Source organism: Phasianus colchicus, chromosome 11, assembly GCF_987193195.1.
Source record: "Phasianus colchicus chromosome 11, bPhaCol1.hap1.1, whole genome shotgun sequence".
NCBI lineage: Eukaryota > Metazoa > Chordata > Aves > Galliformes > Phasianidae > Phasianus > Phasianus colchicus.
In genome coordinates, this window is record NC_143446.1 from 11,509,620 (window position 1) to 11,532,755 (window position 23,136).

General features: G+C 45.3%; 2 protein-coding genes across 5 annotated transcripts in view; both read right to left on the reverse strand.

Moving 5' to 3' along the window:
- SLC41A3 (solute carrier family 41 member 3) overlaps positions 1–6,560 on the reverse strand; it is a 130,335-nt gene extending 123,775 nt beyond the window's left edge. The window contains exon 1 of one of the 2 annotated variants that reach the window (XM_090148235.1): positions 6,294–6,560. Coding sequence is in view for 1 of the 2 variants with exons in the window: in XM_090148236.1 (XP_090004362.1) it covers positions 6,294–6,428 (135 nt within the window). In the remaining variant the exon portion in view is untranslated. The remainder of the gene's footprint in view (positions 1–6,293) is intronic. The other variant, XM_090148236.1, reaches the window with a different exon arrangement.
- A 7,879-nt stretch (positions 6,561–14,439) lies between these two features.
- The window catches only part of KLF15 (KLF transcription factor 15), a 30,989-nt gene continuing 22,292 nt past the window's right edge, over positions 14,440–23,136 (reverse strand). For all 3 annotated transcript variants that reach the window (XM_031607455.2, XM_031607448.2, XM_090148243.1), the window contains exons 2-3: positions 21,382–22,489; positions 14,440–16,331 (exon numbers count right to left, since the gene is read on the reverse strand). In XM_031607455.2, the coding sequence (XP_031463315.1) occupies positions 16,163–16,331; positions 21,382–22,424 (1,212 nt within the window). In that variant the 5' untranslated portion in view covers positions 22,425–22,489 and the 3' untranslated portion in view covers positions 14,440–16,162. The remainder of the gene's footprint in view (positions 16,332–21,381; positions 22,490–23,136) is intronic.

The window sequence follows — 23,136 nt, forward strand, 5'->3', positions numbered from 1 at the left end:
AACATCCAGGCTAATAGCTCACCAGAATTGTGTGTGTGTATACATACACGCCTGTGGAAGAAGTTAGGCTGAGAGGGGATTTCATTTGTCTTTTATTGTCATTTGTTTTTAATTATATACTTAAGCTATGATGTTGCAACTGTTGCCTCTTGAACTTCTTCCAGACGTATTTAAAACCTATGATGCTCTATCAGCCAGAAGTTTCAAGGGAGGAAGAAAGGTCTGTATTTCTGGTTTATAGTTTGTTTTGCTTTTGTTGTTGTTTTTAAAATCAGAGTGGCGTGGTATTAACACGTCTGACCACAACACCACTATGTAGTCAATGCTGTCCTTCACAGCAGACTGTCATTGTTTGACTGTCACAGAAAGGAAAGGAAAATGTGCTACAATTTAGGTTCAGAAAGCTCATTTCATCAAAGCAGAAGTCCAAATCCTTTCCAATAGCCTCATTCCTACTTTTCCTTAGTGCAGGAAAAAAAAAAAGTAAATACAGACCTCTGTCAAGAGAGCAAATTCCTAGTGTGATTATGCTTTTTTCCTGGTATTGTTAATAGTAATTAAAATTCTCTCAAAGAGGAATGTTTTTCATTGACTTCAGCAGGCTCTGGACAAGAAACAGTCTGGAGGTTGCTGAAAAAATGCTATTTTTGACAGAAAATGCAGACTCACTGAAACAGAGCCTGGGAATAGCTTTCACACCAACAGCTCAGTTCCGTCAGGTCCAGGGTGTACTTTTCAGAACCAAAGCAGGAAACAAAAGCATAAAGTAGCATTGGACAGATGGCCAGGTCACCCACCCCAACAGAGCAGGCTGATTCAGGCAGCCTTGGGTCTGTTGGTTGAAGCATTAGAGAGAGACTTTTTACACAGACTGAAAGTGATAGGAGAAGGGGAATGGCTTTTGACTAAAAGAAGGGAGATTTAGCTTAGATGTTAAGGGGAAACTGTGGTGAGGCACTGGCACAAAGAAGCTGTAGGTGCCCCATCCCTGGAGACATTCAAGACCAGGTTGGATGGATCCTGGGCAGCCTCCCCACAGCAGGGACTTGGAGCTCAACGATCTTAAGCAACTCCTCCAGCCTAAGCCATTCAGTGACAGAGAGGGGTCTCAGCTTCCCCAGAAGAATGCACATCACTGAAGCTTTAGCTAGATGCAGCAGGCTGCTTCTGCTCTCCAGTTTAAGAGACTATCTCTGCACAGAGCAGGACTGTTTTTGAAGGTTTCAAGTGTTTTTTTTTCCTATCCCAAAGAACATTTCCTGCCAGCTGTATTGTAATCAGACTGTAAAGACTTATGTTTAAAAACAATTGTGAAACAACTCAAACATGATGCCCTCAAGGCCCTCTACTAAAGACAACAGCTTTGCCATCAGCTTTGATGAGCACTCAGCTATGCATCCGTAGCCCTACATTTAATTAAATTTCTACTATCTTTCTAAGAGAAAGCACCCTTCCTACAAAAAAAGAAAAAGAGGTGCGCTGCTCTTGCTCTCATCCTGGACCTTTGCATGTATCAGAGATGGAGATTTAATTGCCCAGACATAGCAGTATGAAAGAATAATTGTCCTCGAAAACTAAGAGAGGAACTCAAACCACAGTGAGAACATTCAGAGAAAGCAAGAGGCTGCTGCTGCTGCAAAAACAACCAGCCAAAAATTCATCTGGCATTAACTGGCACAGCTGCAGAGCATTCAACAAGGCAATATTGATTTACACCAGCTGAGAAGCCATCCCAGAACTTGTTTGTAAAATAGGACTAGCATTTAGGGTAAATTTCAAATGCTTTAAATGTGGAAGTGGTACAAGAAGAAAAGACCTTCTAGCCAGAAGTTGTATTTGAAAGGGACAGAAAAGCAGCAGCTGAGATTTGCCATGGTGCTGCATACTAGCACATGCTGAAAGGAGGGCATGAACGCTGTCCTTCCAAAAGTCAGCTTACATTGTACCTCAGACACCCGCTGCACACAGCAGATTGACAAGGGCATGAACATTCACAGGCCAGAATTACACTGTGTACAGTGATAACTCCACAAGGAGAACAAACGAGTCTGTTTGCTTTCTTAAAACAACATCCCTGAATGGCTTATAGTGCATGTCAGAGAAGGGCACAAAATTTAAGGGTTTTTTTTTTCTGAACAGTGCATAAGAGCTGGTGAATTGGGATGGGGTTGCACAAGGATTGCATTAAACCCTACAGTACATTTCCAAGCCTTGTTTGTCTGAACAATTGACTCTGAGCACAGACACTTATCAATAGAAGCCTAAACAAATTTCAGAACAAGCTTTATTTTATTTTTCGCTGACTTGAACATCAAGGTGTTCCAGGATTGCAGTTGCTGTAGCAACAGGAAGGAGCTCATTAAATGATCAACCTGAAGGCCAAAGCTATCAGAGTTGAAATGGACGAAAGTTAATATTTAACCTAAATCATCTTATTTGTTTAAAAAACATGCAGCTCACTTTCTATTAGCAGTTGCCTTGTGGAGCTACTTCAGAAATAGCTATGGAGCTGTGAGACCATAGAAATTTTCATACATATCCCAAATAATGTCCAGTCCTGAGCAGTGCAGGCTTTGATGGCTGTAACCTACCAGAAATCATACAACATACCTAGGCAGAGAGCTATTTCTACTGATATGTTATGTCTGATTTGACATGCATGCTGTCGTTCTTGAAGATTTCCACAAACTAATAGCACCACACATAATTTTAAGAGCTCATGAGAGCATGTGATCCCTTTTCAGCCTCCTTAGATTCTGTCCTTCAGACAACCGTTCTGGGATGAGTTACACTTTGCCTTGGGCCCAGCAAGCAGAACCAAATGGAAATAGATTGCTGCGGCAAAATGAAGTGACCCATCCCCTGCTATTGCTTAACCACGTCTAGCCTCCCTCAGTGATGTTTCACATGTCTGGCAGGCTACTATTTCCCCAGCTTTCAATATTAACTGCTATTTTTCATCAATGAAATGGCATCTGCTAACAGCCAAGGAGGGACCTCATAGCTTTATGCTTGCCCTCCAGTTGAACAAGGACACTTCAGGGAAGGCTGCATCTGAGAAACATTGCTTGGTCAGCTCCTGCTTTAGGAACAAAGCAACACATGTCCTTCAGTATGTAACTGCTAAAGGACTTCAGCAGACCATTACTTTCAGCAATTTCCTGTAGCTCAGATCTGCCCAGACTATACCTACCCCAGCTGAATCTAGCTTTCAAAGAAAATGCTAAGGAACACAACCTCTCTCTACTTCTGTCTCCAAAACTTGTCTCAAAAAGAGTCCTGCCTCTTCTGAAGATACTCCCATGGCTGCAGTTTCATTCAGGGACATCTCGTTGCAGATGGTAGCCACTAACACAAAACATTTAGATGCAACAAGAAACTGCACAGATAGTCATTTACCAACTCTGCCCTGTCCTAACAAAGGCAACAAATTTTTCTAGGAGCAACTGGAGATGGCAATTTCATTTTGAAGTGCATCGCCAGACCATTTAAGGACTTTCAAATAATCATTAAGTCTGGAAAAAACCTCTAAGATCATCTAGTCCACCTGTCCAACCATCACCAATACTGCCCACTAACCTATGTCTTTCAAGTATCACGTCTGTACATCTTGAACACCTCCAGGGACAGTGACTCTACCATTTCCCTGGGCAGCCTGTTCCAATGCTTCACCATCCTTTTGGAAAACAGGTGTTTCCTAACATCCAACCTGAACCTCCCCTGGCACAACTTGAGGCCATTCCCTCTTGTCCTACTCTTAAAAAGATGGAAAAAAATGACAGCTCACTGTTATTTGTGATCTGATCAAACATCGTTTTGTGATTCTGATTGGCACCAGCAGAACCTAGATAGAACACACATGTCATTCCAGCTATCAGCCATTCACTTCACCAAAACATTCCCCTTTCCAATACTTCTTCCTATGAATATGAAACCCAAAGGCAAGACCACACCAGTAATTTAAACATTCAGGTTATCGGTCAGTAAAATTGCTCTGTAAAATAAAGCTGTAGATCATGATTATGTTGTCCAATAGTTTTATAAAAACAATTTTTGAGATTTCTGACGGCATAGGGGAACACTAAGTTCTAAAAAGACATTACAGGAGCCAGGCCCAAGTTACAGCTCTGCCAGTAAATGACTGTGGGTCCAACTAAAAAGAATTCACATGGGTTACCTCAACACTGATGCTGAGAAAGGACTGCTCTGCAAAGCGGCACAGAGGTTTCTATAAAGGTGAGAATCAGAACACAAGCTGAACCACCCTGAGGAGGAAACCTCCAAGTGGTAAACCCCAGAAAACAAGCAAACAATAAAATAACCACAAACCAAGGAACTACCCAAGATCAGCTTTGCTATTGCACTGTCTCCTGGATGCTTTCTGAAGCCAATCTCCAAGGAGGAAGAGCACTTGGACTTCACACACACAGTCAGCATTGAGAAAGGCTGGGAAGGATGCCTGCAGGTCTCTTATCCCCCAGATTCCCTCCCCCATGTGATCTAGCTGTGCCCTGCAGACCTGCAGCTGTCAGAGCCGACTCTCCCAGTGCTCAGTAATCTGAGGCTCTGCAGGCAAGTGCTCATTGCCTTCCTAAAGCAACACTTGCTCAGCAAACACAAATATGTTTACTGTGGAAACTTTGTACTTGCCTTACTGCCCTCGCTCTTTGCCAGGTGTTTTTCTTTTTATACCCACAGGAGACGCAGAGCCATGTTCTAATATAGAAATATAGATTCGCACACGTTTATTAATAAACAGGTGGGCAAATCTATTTGCTTACTGCCTTATTTGAGAGATTTATTCAGTTATTTTTAGACCTCTTAGACTCAAAGCAGCAGCATCAGGCACTGGCTATTGTAATACAACGAGGCTACAGCCACAAGTTGTTTTGTTCCAGAGAATAAAAGATAAGTAGATATAAGGGCACCAGTCAAGCCCATATTTCTCTCAACACTTTTAAACCACTGTCTTCCATGATATTGCCCTGAACTGCTAAAGATAAAACAACAGGAAAATGGTGGCCAGGTAAACCAGGATCTCTACTAAGGACTGTAGTATGGAATCATATATATACACCCCGGTAGCACAAGAATATGCAACCCTAAACAATGTATATATATATATATATATATATATATTTTACAGATTATATACATATACACACAAATATACATGTACTAAAATAAGACAAAGGGTACAGCCTCCAGTATTGCTCCCTTCTCCACATGGGAAGTGAGCAGGCACTGGACACTAACACAAATCAGCCCCTGAGATCAGTACTCAGAAGGGTTCTCCCAGACAAAAATCACCTTAACACCCACTTAGATCATTTGGAAGGGGAAAAAAAAAAAAAAAAGATAAAGTACAAAACATCCTCTTGAGGGTGCAGTACTACCCAAGGCCATGAGGACATCACAGGAGGAGACCTGAAGAAGCACTATCAGACAAGATGGGACACAAAGAGCTCCTCAACTCTCATAGGTCAAGGTCTCCCAAGAAATATCACTCTCATAAAGCCATTTTTACACTCCTTCTGCCTACTGCACGGGTCCTCCCCAAGTTGGCTACTCTGGGTTTTGTGCCACCTCAGGATGCAGGCCCAGCTGAACAGACATTTTCACTGTTCCTAGCATCCTGCTGCTACCCCCTGTTGCAATAAGCAGAGTTAATTGTCTGCCTCAGCCAAACAAGCAAGCATAAATGCCAGTAAAACAAAACATTGCATACATCCCTCATCTGGAAGTTATTTTTGTTTGTGTTTATGTTCCCACATGTTGCCAGGGCGATGCCTGGGCTCAGGCCCACACGTAGAAAAATCTGGACTGTGCCCTGTACTAGGAAACTCTCTAGCTCAGAGGCTGAATTGTGCTTGCTCTTCCTCAGCTCCCCAAAAAACAGCTTATCTACTTAGCCTTACATCTCAGAGCACAGCCTCTTTTATCCTGAGAAGAGGAAAATAAACAGTTGAGCTTTATTTTCCCAGTATGACAGGAGGAGCAGGAAGAAGCCCTTCTTTCTGTGTCAGGAGAGGAGACGGAAGCACATGCCCATCATGCTTTGTGGGGCAGCATGGACCTGGCCACCTGAACCCATCTCACATCCCCCTGAGCAAAGCCAAACTCAGCCAGGGCCCTGACACCTCAATTAGGGAGCTTCCTCCTAGCAAAGCACAGTTCAAAACCACATTGGCTCAAGCACATGTAAACCACCTTCACCAGCCAGCCTCAAGTCTCTTCCACCAGTATGGGATCACTCCTTCCCCCCATATAAGCTGAAAATCTCAAGATATTACCTGCTGAAGGCCCATTTCCCAAAGTATCTCTGTCCACACCAGCGCCTCTTCCACCACCACCTTCTTCTCTTCAGCACTCCTTAGAAGAGTCTGTACTAAACCACGTCCTTTTGCACAGCCCCAAGTCATATGCATTTCCCCCACATTTCAAAGCTCCTCCCCTCATTTAGGCATCCTCAGCTGAGCTCTCTAATTAGCCCCAGGCCCTGCTGACAATCCCAGTTCCCACCTGGGCCTAGCTCAAAGATATCAGCTCTGAATGGGAAGGCTGCCTGAGGGCAAACTAGGGTTGAAGCCATGGTTCTAATCAATTCAGTTTTTTGGTCATCGTTTGCAGAGCTGGGACTTCACTTTCTGCATTTTGGTCTCTGCACTCAGAGCCTGATTGGGACAGGCTCCAGATCCATGTGCCACTTATCAGCCTGGCAGACACAGGCTCTCAGATTAAACACAAGGCAGGACATCAGAACTGCAAATCACGTTTCCACTTCTGTCATAAAATCATAGAATGGCTTGTGACTATAAGCATCTTCTAGCTCTAACCCACTGCCATGGAGGTCACCGCTGTCTTCACACCTGTCCAAAAAATTAGGAGAGAAAGAGCCACTGCATTGTCTAAACAGGACTTCTAACTAGAGAAAGCAAAACACAGTAGAGGTTATAATTTAGAAATGACTGAGAATATGAGCTAGGAAATTGAAACACCTTTTCTCTGCAAGATCATCTCCTTTCCCTCACGATGGTGGCTGTCACTTAGCCACGCTAATCAGAAGTATCATGCTGTTGTGGATGGCTCCACTTGAAGGCCCTGAAGGCTTCAGTTGAGTCTTTGCATCTCTTCAGTTTTGCATTTGTCTTGGAGTAAAAAAATGGCATTGTCATAAAAACAGTATTTCTGAGATTGCTGAAAAGTGAAGCAAAAGTCAAATTAAAGGATAACAAAATCAGACAGTTCTCATGTGAGAGATTTGACATCTTTTTTAATATTATAAAAAATGACAAAATCTGATGCTCATTTGACAGAAGAATTTTGACTGGTGGCAGACCTTGACCAGGCAGGAGAAAGGAGACATGGGCAACAGAGAAAGTGGCTGATGGAGCCAACCACTGCCTGTTCCAAACTTTGTGCCCCATGGTCCCAGGGCTCCTCCATTAATGTGGGCACAGATGTGCCTCCCCATATGGGATCCTCAAGGACGAAGTCTGACAGAAGTGCAAATACACTGCTATGATGCAAGACCCTATATGTGACGGTCTCTGGGGATTATAGATACCTATATACTCACTATGAACAAGACAAGTAGAAAGCTCTTTCTCAACAACACATCTCTCTAGCTTGTGACTACATATTTGTTGATCTAATTAATTGCCTTGAAAGTATTAATTAGAATTCATCACAACAAATAGTGGAGTTTATTTATTCCAACACAAATTATCTTGCAGAAGTTGAAGAAATTATGAGAATAAACAGCAGAGATTAAATTGGACTAGATCTTCTGTACCAACCTTCAAAACGAGCACTTATGCAATCTGAAATGTTTGTGTTAATAGATAACAGCTAGAGAGATAGCTCACATATGGTGCACCAGCAATCAGTCGTTTTCTTTAAAACAGATGTGTTTGAGAAGATTCCTGATAAGCAGAAAATATCAAAGTCAAGGAAGGAAAGGCTGCAGGCAGATGAATAGAAATATCCAGCAAGGTGCAAGTTAGATTTTAGCACAAGGAAACCCCTGAGGGTGCTAATCAGCTTCCTTTTGATCACACCATAAGGGTGAAGTCTTAAACAGTGTCAAAGTGCTTTATGGAGTGACAAAATCAGTAATAAAAAGAAATCAAACTGAACTTCTCCTTGCCAATTACTGTTGAGCCAAATGGTCCCCACAGAAGAACACAAACCCATCTGCAGAGGCCACCGAGGGCCATTGGAAGGACTCAAAAAGCCACAGGCAGATAGAGCCAAGCTGTCCCCTCCTGTTCCCCAGGGTTCTGCGGCAGCCCGCCTGCTCAGCACCACTCATGCTAGAGCAGCAAAATGAACACATTTGTCATTCCTTGTGCTAGACCTCGTGGTTTTCTACAGTGCAGATATTAGGCTTACACATCTCAAAATCGCATCACATGATTAAGTTGTGACTGAGGCCTAGGTCTGTAGAATGAACTGGTTGCTGTACATCTCTGCTATAAGATCCCTGAGAAATATTAGCCAAATCATTTAAAATCCATTTTCTGCCTTTGCACAATGAAGGTGACAACTGCTCTTCAGGGGCCTTGAAAGTCTAAATTCCTCACTGGGAAGCGTGTTCTCCTCCTCAGCTGGAAAATGCTAGTGAAGTGCCAAATATTGTTATTAATTTAGCACAGCTAATTTGTTCCACAGAGATCAGCGTGCAACTGCTGGAGCAAAGTGAAGGAAGTGGTTCCAGCTCTCTGCATTGACCGTCCTCCAGCTACACCAGGGATCTGTGGCATGGTATCAGGTAACTTGCATGAAGTCATCAGCACCAATTCTAATTTGCGAACCATTCCCTGAGGCATGACACAGATTGATTCACATTAAACTTTAATGGATGCCTCTGATCTCATGCACAAGGCTGGATTATCTACAAGGCTCTGCCAGCAACGCTGACCGTGGGGCAAGCGCTCAGGCAGCTGTGCAGTGCTTGAGATGGGCTGTTGTGAGCTTTGGTGCCAAAGAAAACCCATGCTCCCTTGAAGAGAAATGTGTTACCAATGTGTGTTTATTTATCAGATCTTGGAATACACTGTAAGGAGACTAAAGGTCCCCATGGCAGGTAAATGAACACCCTCCAGTTGTGCCATTAATTTCTAGAGAGTGAGAGGAAGAGTATGCCAGCAAACTTGTTGGCTGTAAATCACTAACTGGCTTTTCTGGAGAAGACAGATCTCTTCTTGCCCCGTGCTCCCCTTCTAGCCAAAAGTGGTCCTCCTCAGCAGCCCCTGCCCCTTCTAGAAGAGGTGGGGATCTGCCTTTCCCTTATTAGAGGCTGTTCCCCCATCCCTCAGGCTGAGAGGTCTCACTGACAGCAGTGGACTCCTTGCATCAGCCCTGGGATGCTCACATCCCGTCTCAGCCCCATGGTGTCACGCTCATACCCCGGCTCCTCTCTCCAAGTCCACGTGCAGACACGCTGCTGCCCTCAACACGTTACAGCCCGGGTGTTTTTCCAGCCGCTCTGACATAACAAAATTTCCAAGCCCTTTGCCCTCCCCAATGCATTATCTGCCACCAGGGACAGTTGGTCTGAATGAAGCAAGCCCCAGCCAGCTCTCTAAGGTCCAGGACATACTGTCCATGGAAAAACAACACAGCAGAGAAACAAAAAGTGAGAGACTACCTGGCTGCTGTTTATAGGCTTCTCAGAAAAAGTCAGCAGTCAACAGCCAAACTTGAACACGCACGTCACTCCTACGCTTATGGAAGGCGAGCATGCTGAATGCCTGGCCTCCTTTCAGCCCAGCAGCCCCATCTCTGCATTTGAAACCGTAACACTGGAATAAGGAGCAGAGCTCAAGTTGGTGCCCGCTGGAGTCAATTGGAGATACAGGTGCCAGAGGCTTTTTTAGATACAGAACAGTGATTCTTTGTACCTTTTTTTAGTGTGGGTTGCTGGACTCCACCCTCACTCACACACAAAACAATTCCTGGATGGATATTTCTACTAAGGATCTGAGAGTGCCTCCTAATTAGCGAGTTTTCCCAGTACTCGCGTCATATGGATAAATAACTTTTCTGCCTCAGGAAGTGCTAAGACTCTCTCAAGGCCTCTCCAAGAATCAGCTACAGAATCAGGAGAAGTGATGTTGTTGTAGCAGGAAGGATGCAGAGGACCAGCAACGAGCCATCCCAGCTCTTTTTCTCCATCTGACTGTTGCAACCCCATAATGTGCTTTAGTTTCTGTTTCCATTCCTGCCTCTGCTCCCTTCCAGGAAACTATAGGCCACTTTCCTCTTGATTTTCTCTGTCTGTCAGCACATGAGCAGAAGAAGAGTTACACGATATGCACTGGTGCAAGCAGGGTGAGAGCTGGCTTCCCCATCAGTTCCTTGTCACTCCTTTTCACTCCCATTTAACCTAACAACTTGGCTCACAGAGATGTGAATACTGCCCTCCACTCCTGCTGGCCAGAGCCCTTCTGGATGCTGTTCTGTGCTGCAGGATGCTTGGATAGCAAGCTGGGGCTCAGCGAGACACTGGCTAAGGCATGCACACTCCATAGCTCAGGACAGGGGAGCTGATGAAAGCTCTCTGCAGCAATGTCTCCAAGGGCTAAGAGTTTCATCCAGCCTTAGCTATGTAGGAGACCGAGCACTAACAAGGCTTTGAGTCAGCCTGACCCCAAACCATTGAAAAAGTGGTGCTTGGGTAGGGAATGTGGTGAGAGCTGGAGAGGTGCTCTAGCTGTGGTTGGAGGAAGACCTGCAGAGTTGGCAGAGCAGATCAAAGCTCAGCCCTGTGAAATGCTGTGCACTGGGTAGCTACAAGCCCAGCGGTATAGGAACATCAGACCAAAAAAGCCATCAAGTACCATCTCTGTAGCTGCATGAAAACACACGCAGTGTAAAAGCCAGAATATTCTTCACAGCATCTATTTAGATTGGATTGGATTTAGATCTAGAGATTTAGAGATCTGGTGATTAGATTGAATATAAGGAAGTTTTTTTGGTTTTTGTTTTTTTTTAAAAAAAAGAACAGTGAGACACTGGCACAGGCTGCCCAGAGAGGTGGTGGTGCCCCGTCCCTGGAGACAGCCAAGGTCAGGCTGGACGGGCTCTGAGCTCCTGATGGAGCTGTGGCTGTCCCTGTTCATTGCAGGGGGGTTGGAGCAGATGGCCTTTAAGGTCCCTTCCAACTCAAACAATTTTGATTCTATTTCTATTTTTCACACATCGCACAGCAGAGCAAGCTGGAATAAAACTAAGACCTGTGGGATAAGGGATTGAAAGCCACAAAAGCACTGATGTCCCAGAAGGAACAAGCAAGGGAAGCCAAGGACCTGCTGGGATCTGCAGTCTCTGCCTTAGCTGGAAATTTTTCCTTGAGTAAGCCATGGCAGTCACTGCCCTTGGTTTGCACTGAAGTCAGTGGGAGCTGAGCATAGCTCATTCTTTAAAAGCAATGTCTCTGAATGACAAGAAAGCACAGCATGGCAATTGCTGAACTGAATGAATAATGGGTTTCATAGGTGCTGTCAGAAGGGGAGAAGGAAAATCCCAGCTGTCTCCAAACAACTTTCTCTGCACACTGGCAGATCCTTGGTATTTCTCCCAGATGGGGAGTGCAGGTCCAAGCCAAGTTGCCCATGGTACAGCATACCCAGGCTTACATAATCCTAGGGGCCTAGGGTAATAATTAACACTGGCTCATTGCCATTGGCTTTATGCTTGAGTCACCTGGCTGTTTGGATCAAACGTACAGCAGCCATTTAGACAATGAGAAGGCTCCCAGCAAGAGGATTTAGGTAAAAACAACCCCTAGGGAGGTTATGGAGGAGGGGCTGTTGCAGACATTTAATGTGATCAGAGGAGAGGGACACTTTTTAGGCTTGGGTCAGTCCCAAGCACAACACACTGGCAAGCAAGCTCTCGCTTCTCTCTCCTTGGCACCTTTTCTAAGAGTAGACATTATCAGTGCAGCCTGATTTTATCTCATGCCCCGTCTTTACCTTTCTTTGCTTATCTGATGTCTCACTTACGTGTCCTATCACTCTTAGCCTTCTGTAACCTGCTGTGTGCTATTGATATTTGGTCTGTGCCACTGTCTGGGGCAAAGGAGATTTGGGATGTCTTGGTTCTGTTCCCATTTCCCTCTGCTTTGCTTCGTGGTTTCAGACACATCACTTCACTGCCCTCTGTTTAGCCAAAGGCCAAAGAAATCAGGTCACCTTACAGAAAGGTCACTTTACTCTCATTCCTTACACTTAGTTCTTACCTTCAGCGTGACCTTCTCAGACGACGGCTGCTCACAACACTGTTCCTCCACTGCTAGCTCTGAGTCTATAAACAGCCAGAAATTGCCAGTAAAAGCATTCAGAATTACACAGAGCACCCACAAGTGTTAGGAACCACCTTTCAGTCACTATATAAAAGCTATAACACTGCATGTGTCCATTCATGCCTCCAGTTACAGATGCCTTAAGTCAGTGAGACTTCGCCAAATGCATAACGGTGCCATGCTATGCTTTACCATTCAGAGTTGCAAAAGCAAAGACAAAACAAACTTTTCTATGGTTGTGGCACCAATGTACTCTAAATATTTATTTATCTTCAGGTGTGTAGACAGTAATAAGTTTAAGGCAATGCCACTTTTTTCATGAGTCAGCAAAACTCATAGCTAGGCCCAGGCAGGCCAGTAATTCCAAATAAATTTAGTCTTTTTTGAAATTTTACCTTTTTTTTTTTTTTCTTTTGTGATAAACCTCTGAAAACATCATTAACTTTCATGCAGAACTAACTCTCCTTTCACAGCAAAAACAGCCCTACTCTTCTGAGCAAAATGTTGAAACTTTTGCTTAAATTTTCCTACAGGTAAGCCTTTAAAACCAGGGAAAGAAAACCAACAAACCACCACAAACCATACACAGAAACTTAGAACAGAAGAGGGAAAAAAAAAAAAAAAAAAAAAAGACGAAAGAAAGAAAAAGGAAGTGTTTCATGGACAAAACATAGCTTAGATCTTAAGATTTCTGCACTGCTGTGCTCCAGCAGTGGGCATTTTGCGTTACTCCACTTATGCTCTAAGTATTGCCTCTTGCAGACAAAGAACAACTTCTGCCCCAAAGGTCTTGCAGGGTGAGTTGCCCAACATTACAGCAATATCAGAACTCCAGAGGAGATGGGGAGGAGACTGGTTAAAAGAAAGCAACTGTTTTAATGCATTCTGTTGGTAGGGTGAGAACAGAAGGGAATTGCTGATCCTCTTGGCACGGGTTTGCTAATTAAAGTGTGTGAGCATTTAGAACATTTGAAATGACTCTCCTTAGGACTCTGGTCTTCAGGCTACATCTCAGGAGGTAAAAACACAATAGAGTGACCTGCGCTTGCTTTGCCACATCCCTCAGTCCTCTTGCTGGGCTCCTAGGGGTGCTCTGAGAGAAATAATCAAGATCTGGAGATCTCTGGCAGATCAGCTGGCGTCTTGGAGGCTGTACTTCAGGGAGACACTTTCATCCCCAAATGCCCGTCAGTCTAAGAGTAAGGAGATCTGGACCTGCTGCACTATTGCTCCCATGGATACTCAGATAACTTTACTGATTTCTTCTTCCAGTGAAGACTGAACACAGTACAAAGATGTCCCGGCTTGCAAACCACAAAAATCTCATGTTTGTGCCCGTGTTGTTCTGCACAGGAAGCAATGGTTGTTGCAGGACAGGGCATCTTCTCCTCAGGCCTGAGGCATGCTCCATAGTGCAGGTCCCAACACCACTCTTCCAGACGTAGGATACACAGCAAAGCCAACCAAAGTGCCTTGGCACCTTTGCTGTGCCGAGCTTTTCTTTCACAATCCAATCCTGTGACTGCTGGTCTTACTGCATGCTCCTTCCATCCAAGGATTATTCATAAATCAAGTCTCACAGAGTCACCGTGATGCATTCACTGTCCCCATTTTACAAGGAAGGGAACTGAGGCACATGGCAATAGAGCCCTTTGCCCTGGGTCACGCAGTGAGTCACCATCCCAGCCTGAAACAGACTGAAGCCCTCCTCCTTGACGCTAGCCACTAGAGCTTGAATTTCCTCAAAACCTCAAAACCTGTTTGCTCTAATTTATTAACCGCAGTCTGGCTGCAGCTGCAGACCTGCTCCACAGCCAGCAGAAACCATAGACGGCATTTGGGTCCCAGCACTGCCAGGCGAGGTGTGAGGGCTCCGGCGAGACAGCTCGTGCCTCCCAGGAACTTCGGGATGAGAAAAACTGAAGGCAACTCGAGGTGTGCTCCACCACCTCTCTGTTACCCAGCACCTGAAAGGCTACATCCAGGTGAATTAAAATTTCCAGCACTAACGTCTTGATTACGGAGCTGGCGACAAAGGAAATGGATGAATAATAATTTCAAAAAGGGATTTAAAATTTCCATTTTCTTTTTATTGTCAAAGTATTTTTTATGAAGAACAAAAGAAAATATACAGAATTGTAACTTATGTACACTGGCTTTATAGGTATTTTTGTTTCCAATTTACACAAATTTTGATATGTTATTAAAAGATATTTTATATAGATATGCGTCTATGTACAGTTTTATTTACATACATTCATAGGATGTGATATAAACCAGTCAATAGATGATAGTTCATTTATATTAATTTCTAGAGGACAAAAGGAATGCATTCGCCTTTGCTAGACCTGCTGTTCCTGCACAGTGCGGGCTCCCGCTCTGCCTGGCGCTAGGATCACAGCTTTCTATTTCCCATTTTGCCAACAAAAAGACAAACAGATGCCGTCTGCGAATGGAAAGGAAATGCAACATCCATTATAAAATCGCTCCTAATTACTGAATTCTATTTTCTTCTACAGCTTCTTACAATTGCCAGAGTTCAAAAGGAAAAACAAAACAAGAAGAAACACAATCACTTGCCTGCTACAATCTGATCATTTGCTTAAATTCCCTTCTTAGCCATCTACCATACAAATTGATTTCTTTTGGCTGTTCTCACCCACCCCAGCTGTGTGGAGCTCTGACATGGCTGTTGGTAAGGAAAAGTTCAGCGCTGAAGCTCACCCTGGGACAGAAGATCTCCTTGTGTTCGCTCACCAGGTTGGCACCCACTGTTGGGTACTGGGACACCCAGACAGATGGACAGATGGGGAAATGGAGTCTCAGCCCCAGCAGTGAGGCATCAAGCTGAGCGGGCAGTGAGTGCTCAGTGCTCGCCAGGTGCAGAGCACAGTCGTTTACAAGCAGCCTCCTGTCGCTTTACATATTAGACAACAGCTCTTCTGCTACAGGCGGTGGATGCTTTAAGGCAAAGGAAAGCAGAGTTTCCTTCGATTTGTAGGCATCCTTTCACCCTCAATGGTAGCACAGGACAGGAAAAACACGCGCATGGGATGCAGTGGGTCACACCAAAAGGCCTCAGCGCCAAGCCATTTCATCCAGCCTGAGCTTTGGGTTTGTTTGGGGTACATCATAGCTTAAATATAAGTATGTATGTATGAATATATATACATAAATATTTATATATAGCCCTAACCAAGGAAAAGGTAAATGCAAGCTGGAGAAATGAGAGCAGTGCAGAGGCACGTTCCAGTACTCGCATGTCTCGCCTCCCCCTCTCCCTGACTCCCACTGTTCCTCCTCCTATGGCCGGCCCCTACAAATCCTTGGCTCAGGCGACCCAAAAACAAAGGAGTTGTTTTCATTTCAAAAGGAATTTGCTGTTTCCAAACTGGACAAATAGAGCAGCTTAATAAAAACTCACAATGAATGGCCTGTACATGAGCAAAGCCCTCAGGAATGCCAGGGCTATAATTAACTAGCAGCAAGCAACTCTTACATTTTCCTGTGCAGCAGAAAACAGCTAAAAATAAAACACTGTAATTTCCAAAAGAAGCAGCAGCAAAGGAGGGAAAGATAGAAAGAAAGAAAGGAAAAAAAGCATCCTTTAAAAAAAAAAAAAAAAAAAAAAAAGGAGAAAAATAAAAAAGGAAGAAACACCCCCCTCCCTTGACCCTAAAATATCTTCATTCTCAGATCATCTCTAAAGGACATGGGATACTCAGACACGGTGGTATCAAGTAACAGCATTGACTGTTCTGTGAAGACAAATAAATTATCACTAGAAATATAGTGAGCAAAGTGCTGTCATCGGCTGCTGTGGGACGGCTGCGGGAGGGGAGGTGGGAGCAGTCAGTTCACGGAGCGCACGGAGCGGCTGCTTCGCGGGAACCGATGCACCTTGACGTGTTTGGACAAGTGGTCGCTTCGAGCAAATTTCTTCTCGCAGACGGGACACTGATAGGGTTTCACCCCTGAGTGTGAGCGCCGATGCCGAGACAGCTCATCTGACCTGGAGAACCTGCAAGAGAGGAGAAGGCTTTTGAGACAAGTGAATAAATTCTCTTATGGCCTCAAAACATCCCCTTGGGTCACTGGGAGACTCTCCTTGTGGAAGAGCCCAAATAAGCAAACTGAAAGGGTCAGGACATACAACAGAACCACTCTGGTCCCAACCAGTGGCCAGCAGCAGTGATGGAAACACACAATTAACCCACTCTGAACTTGGTGCAATGCATGGAGGCAATGTTTGTATGTAGAACACTTGCACTAAACCCAGTAATAAGGGTAAATAATAAGGGTACAGCTCAACTGAGACAGCTCTGCTCATTATCCCTCTGCGAGTGCCTTTCAAAGACAGTCCCTCAGTCTCTCTCCTGCAAATCCAAGCACAGATCCTTCTCAAGCAGTGGGAACAACCAGCATCCCACAGGTGAGGTCTGCTCCAAGCTCCATCACCAGCATCACAGCAGATGCATGCTGAGATGGGCCCCAGATAATAGCCAGACACAGCTACACAGAAGCTACACAGTTTATCAGATCCAGCCAAAAACTGGCCTTTGTACATACTCCTGCTGGCTAAATAAAGAAGACTTAGTACATCAGTACCAGAGATGCTCAGTGTTACTACAGTTGAAACCCAGGTGGGCCCCAATGGCCATTAGCATTGATACTTCAGGGGCAAACTGAAATCAAGATGGAGACTCTAATTTATCTCCCAGCGTCATTTTAATTTTAGATGTTTCCCAATTTCCATCTGAACAGAAACATCCCCAGTCGGCCATCATGAATCCCACAGGCATTAATGAACTCAACTCAGCCAGTCCTTTGGTCTCAGCAGCTGGCTCTGCTTCCAGTCTGGACATGACTGGGAACCACAGGGTTAATTAACAATATAACACTAAAACAGCCCTGTCCAAATGGGTACAAAAAATTTGCTGCTTGACAAAGGGCAATTAAGAGTTTTGTTGCCAGAACAGTAACAAAGAGCGGTACAGAAAGCGAGCTCGCAAGAAATGGTATCAGCTGTCTATTTACAATAAATAAATGAAGTCATGGGCACTAGAAGAATAAATGGGGGAAAGAACATGTAGAAAAAATGTACCCTTCTGAAGCAAAATATCACATCATCAGCCGGGTGGGTACACTATTTTTATGAAAAGGGAAAAACATGACTGCTGGGCTCCTATGAATAAGTCCTTCATGAAAAGAAAGTAAGTTTCCACATAAAGGTTTTAATTAGCAGAGATCTCCTGCCATGAGCTGCAGAATGAGGTGCGGGCACTGGGAAGGGTTCCTTCCATTCCCACAGCACTTCAGACTAGTGCTGCTGCTCAGAGAGAGCCCTGTGGATGGAGATATTCACCCTGAGTGAGGCATAGAAAGGATGCATCCATCCCAGGGGTTTTTCCAGGGAAGAATCCTTCACCTACTCTCCTGCTTTCTTTGCCTTGTTCTTGCTTTGGTGTCCTCAAAGACTCACAGGCACCAAGAAGAGCACCAGGCAGATGCTCTAATGGAGCCACCAATTCATTCCTTGCTGTCTCTGTGGGACTTGGCTAGGCAAGGAAGGGACCAGTTGCCCATGGTGGCAACCACATCCAGGAAAAGAGGGAGCAGAGAGAGGAAATCTCCTTTGCATAGAGCTATCCTCTTATATACCAACTTATCACCCCGAGGAGGAGTGAAACCAGATGTGACTGTGTTGCCTTGTCCCATGTCCTTGGCTGTTAAGGTCACCATCTGCAACACACACGGCTAATCCTGACAAGAGCTTCAGAAGCACATTTCAGTGGGAAATGCATGGATGGTGAGGGAGAAAGAGGTGCACATTGGGAACAAGCGGCTCTGCTCCTACCCGGGGAGCTCTGATGAGTTCATCCGATAAAAATACACACTGCTTCATAACGATGTCCTTAGCTGAAAAGGCAGGAATGTTGCAATACTGTTCTCCAGCAGTCATGGAAAGATCAACTTACGGAGCCCACAGAAATAAACGTCAAGCTGTCAGTGTGTTTACAAAAAAACAACGCAAAGGTTAGGACAAGGAAGCCGGGAGATCTGGTGGCCTGGCTCCACAGCGACACAATATTTGCAGCACATTCTGGCAAGGAAAACATCCCCAAAGATGCTGTGAACAATCCCTGATGGAAAGCCAAATTCAAATGAAAGCAAGGAACCCCCAAGGAAGACCTCAACTAGCCCAGCTTGCTGCTTTTTGCAGGATTCCTCCTTCGAAAGAAAGGTAGAGGGAACTGGGCAATCCCACAGAAACTGAAAGTCTCCTTCATCCCTCTCTTTGGTGGTTACCTGTAACCACATCTCCCTCAGAGACCAATCTTGGAGTTCTGCAATGCATGGGACTCCCAGCCATGCAAGGACCCATGGTGCACAGGGCATCAAGGTCAGCAGATTCATCTGAGACTCCGTGGTCCCAGCCATGGCCACCAGCCCCAGGGCTGCCACAGGTTGTGCCTCTGCCCTCTGGTGCAGGGTGGCCCTGGATGCATCCTGAGCTGCTCCCAGCCTCTAAATCCTCACAAACAGACTGCCTCCTGCAGAGTGGGTTGTGGGAAGTGCTTCCAGATGAAGGATGTGCAGGACATTTAACTAATCCCACAGCTTTTCATGCTGCTGCCCAGTGGAAGGACAGCGAGAGCTCTCCAGCTCCTGACATGGCAGAGCTGCTGGGCCATCCCGGCATGCTGATGGAGCCATCTCAGGAGCAGAGAACCAGAAGCTGCTAAAGGCACAGGACATGGATCAGCACATGGGTACAGAGGAGTATGGAGCACAGTGGGTCACCTCACCACCTCCTCTACTCTGCCAAGCACACCCGGTGCCAAGATTCAGCCTCCTCATTGGCTTTCCCACTGTCTCAGGGGCTGGGGAAGGGTCTGCAGGCCCTAATCTGGTGTATGCAGCCTCCTCACAGCAGCACCGTCCAGCGAGCAGGGAGAGATTCAGTCCCCCCCATGTAGCCACTCTGTGTTAAGCAACACTGTGTTGTGTTTTTGAAATGACCATCTTCAGTGAGCTCACATCTCAAGTGTCTTCAGTGAAGAATAAATACACAAGCACAAGAATGTGGGGAAAGGGGGAGGAAGCAGAGCCCAGCAGTGCTTTAGTGTTTAAATTCATTCAAGATGATCTAAAACCGGGGGAGGACAGAGGATTTGGATGCTTTGACGTAAGTCATGTGGGACACTGCTCTGACTGCACTTCTGGAAAAGGCAACAATTCTGTACTGATGGAAGGGGCTGAGCAATTCAGCACACAGCAGAGTCTGACATGGGAGCAGGGTGCACGGAGCCCTTCTGGGCTCCTTACCTGGAAGGATGCTGCAAGTATGGCCACCAGCCTAAGGCTCCCCAACAACACATCCCATGCCTTAACCACTGCAGCACCCGGCTGCAATGCTCAGCCTCCACCCCTCATTGCCCTACATGCTTCCCCCCAGCTCTGCAGCCTGGAAAACGCCTTTTCTACAGAAAGACAAAGCTAGAGCAGGTCATTCAGAGGCAACACTTCACACTCCTGATCCTGAGCCACAGAAGTCACAGGAAGCACTGCTGTAAATCTCAGCATGGACCAGACCCAAACCTCACGTGCTACATGCATTTGCCACAGAAAGAGGATTTTTGTACAGGGAAAGCCAACACAAGACCCAGGGGCAGGATGAGTATTGCTGTCTGCAGCACACTCACAACAAAATAAATGGGAATGAGTGCCTTTGTGACAGGCCAGGGGCAAAGTGCTTGTGTGGTGGGACCAGTGGACTGAACAATATGGTGTTGCTTTCAGCGTATCCTGAACAGCCACCTGAGCCCTCCGCTGTGCCACACCACTCACATGCATAGAAAGAAAATCCCCACCCATCCGCAGAGCCACACAAGTTGAAATGGGAAGGAAAAAAATACATATATAATAATCAAAGAAATGAATTTAATCAAATCATCTAGAAGACAAACTTCAAGTTTGGGCCAGTTTGGGAACAGAGGATTCTGCCATGTTCTGACCTTTTCCCTCCATCCAATTCTGCCATCTCTCACTGCTGCCTTGTCTCACAAAGTTGCATTTTTACCCACAGTTTCTCCTGTTACGTTTTACCTTGTCTGTTGCCCATGATCACCACCTATTTCCTCACTAGCCATTGCTCACTGGAGCTCTGAAGGATATTCTTTGAAAGAAATCTGGTTTAAGTTAATACAAGGGAGTTAAGGCTATGTTTTGCTCCCATCATAACTCGTGGTGCTTTTTATTAACACTTGCCAGCAGGCAGACTATTAGCACAGCTAATTGGAAGGAGAGACAGAGGCCTCCATCAAAATCTCTGGCAACAAATTCAACTTTTCTTCTTTAATTCTTTCAACTAAAAAAATAAATTAGAGATTGCCTTTACGGAACCCTTTGCTCAATCAAACCTGCAATCTTCCATTCAATTTCATCTTAGCCTTTTGGGGATGCTGTTACATCTGACAGTTTTTTGCAACTTTGAGCAGCACCCACGCGTTTTTCTCAATCAGTGCAGAGAATAAAACCCAGAGAGCCTGGAGTGCCACTGCCAGCGCTTGCAGAAGGCGTGGGATGGAGCGCGTTTTCTACAAAACTGCACAGAATGCTGCTTTTCTTAACCATACTCACTCAGCACAGCTCTTCACCAACCACATTTAGCCCCGTGCAGCCCTGATTCACACCATGATTCTGTCCTAAAGCACCCCGCTCATTTGGTACCAGCTGAGCATCTGCAGCAGCTGCCACACTGCAACCAGGCCATCACGGCTGCAAGGTACTGCCTGTAGTTACAAGCTTAATCTGACCACCTTATACGAAATACCAGGCTTTTTCTTTTCTTTTTTTAAAAAAGACACTCATCCAGCTGGTGGCAGCAGGTGATGCTCTGCCATTCAATATATCAAGTCCATTGGATTACCCAACAGGAAGAAAAGGTCTTAATTCTCAAGCAAACCAAGCCAGCTTTGGGAACAGAAATTGTTTATAAATGAGAGTGCAAACCTATTTGTTCAGCAAGTTAGAGGGGGGATCAGACACTGCTGTGCCCCAATACTAACCTCCATCCGCAACCTGGCCACGTGCAAGCAAAAGGCTTTTCTCCTGTATGCCTCCTCAGGTGGGCTTTCAAATGGCTGCTTTTCGTGTACATCTTGGTACAACCAGGGAAAGAACATTTGTGCATTTTAATGAGTTCTGCTGCAGGGTTCTTTTGAAATTTCTGACCCATGATGATTCCTGTCTGACCCTGGATCATGCCTCCTGGCCCAATTGGCTTGGCGGCGATGGGGACGGGAGCAATGCGGACAAATTTAGAGGGCAAGTTCAAATTGGATGACTGAACTATCTGGGGCACAAGGGCAAATGTCTGTCCTTGGATGTTGACTAGGAGCTGTGCAATTTTAATGTTCTCCTGTGCTGGTCCTTGGGAACTAGGGCTCGTGGTGGACTCCTGTTTGATCTGTACGGGCTGAATTTGGAGCATAACCGGTATGCCATTCTCCAGGGACACTCCTCCATTTGAAGCTTGGCCACCTTCCGTCGAGCTGTTCAACTGTTCGTTTTTACTCTCTTTTAAAGCAGCACTGGGTAACATATGGTCTTTTTGCTGTAGCGAAGCAACAGAAACTTGGCTGCAAGCTCTCAAGTCCTTGGTCTCACTTTTAGGTCTTTCTTTGAGCTCCAGCTCCATGTTTTCTTCCAGAAATTCCTCAATTTCCTCAAGCGTGGGCTGAAATGGTCCAGAGTCTTCCATATCCACAGTGAATTCAGGCAACCTAAAATACTCCTCTTTCACTATGGGCTGAAGTCTCCTTTTGTCCCACCATGACGCAGCGGTGTTCCCCAAAGATGCCTGGGACAGCAAGTAGTCTAAGATGCTGTCCTGACTCTCCGCACTGGATGTGCTTCCATAGCTGGAGCTGAGAACCTGGGATTCCGGGCTAGAACAAGAACAAAAGCTGGACGAGTCGCTGTCATCTTCTGACAGAGGAGAGGGCAGCATTTGGTAGGACCTCACCGCTGCTGTCATGTCCCTAAAGTATCCCAGAGAAGACCTTGTAGATGAAAAGCATTCATCAGTAGGCACCAGGTGATCCACCATTCCTGGGCGAGCTCTTACAGGTATCTCAGCAGCATATACCACGCAGCGAAGGTTCAGGTGAGAGCCTGGGTGCAGGAAAACAAACCACCAGCAGTCAGAAGTCAGTTTAATTATTCACCTCCATGAACTAAACCTCACAAAGCCCTCCAGCTTGCAGGAAAGTCCGAAGCATGCAGCCTCACCGTGCACATGCTGCTGCACGCTTTGCTATGTCTGTGCCACCCCTAAAGGACTGCCAGGGCTGAAGCGTTCTGCAGGATTGCACCACGTATTTGCAAAAGAATTCTTTCAGAAATCATTTCACAACTGCATGTGCTTTAGATTTACAGCTCCCTTCCAGAATATTACTGCCAAAAGGAAATAAATTATGGGCTCTCACCTTGCAGTGAAGCCAAGAGCTAAAGAAGGGAAGAGGAGAAGAAAATAAATAAAAAAAAAAACTGTTTAAATTTTTACCACCCCAAAAAAACAGAAAAACAAACAAACAAACAAAGAAGTTTATTGCTGGGGTCCATAAAATGCAAATCCTTCCCTCATCTTGTAGCTTTCCACCAACCTTATTTTTAACTTCCTCCGTTCCACAAATACAGGCTAATCAGCGTAATGCAGGGATCAATCTGTCAGGAGCCAAAAATATTTACTGTGCTTCAGCATTCACTAGGCGGATTTTCCCCTCCAGATGTAATGAATCAGTGTGCCAACGTCATCATCA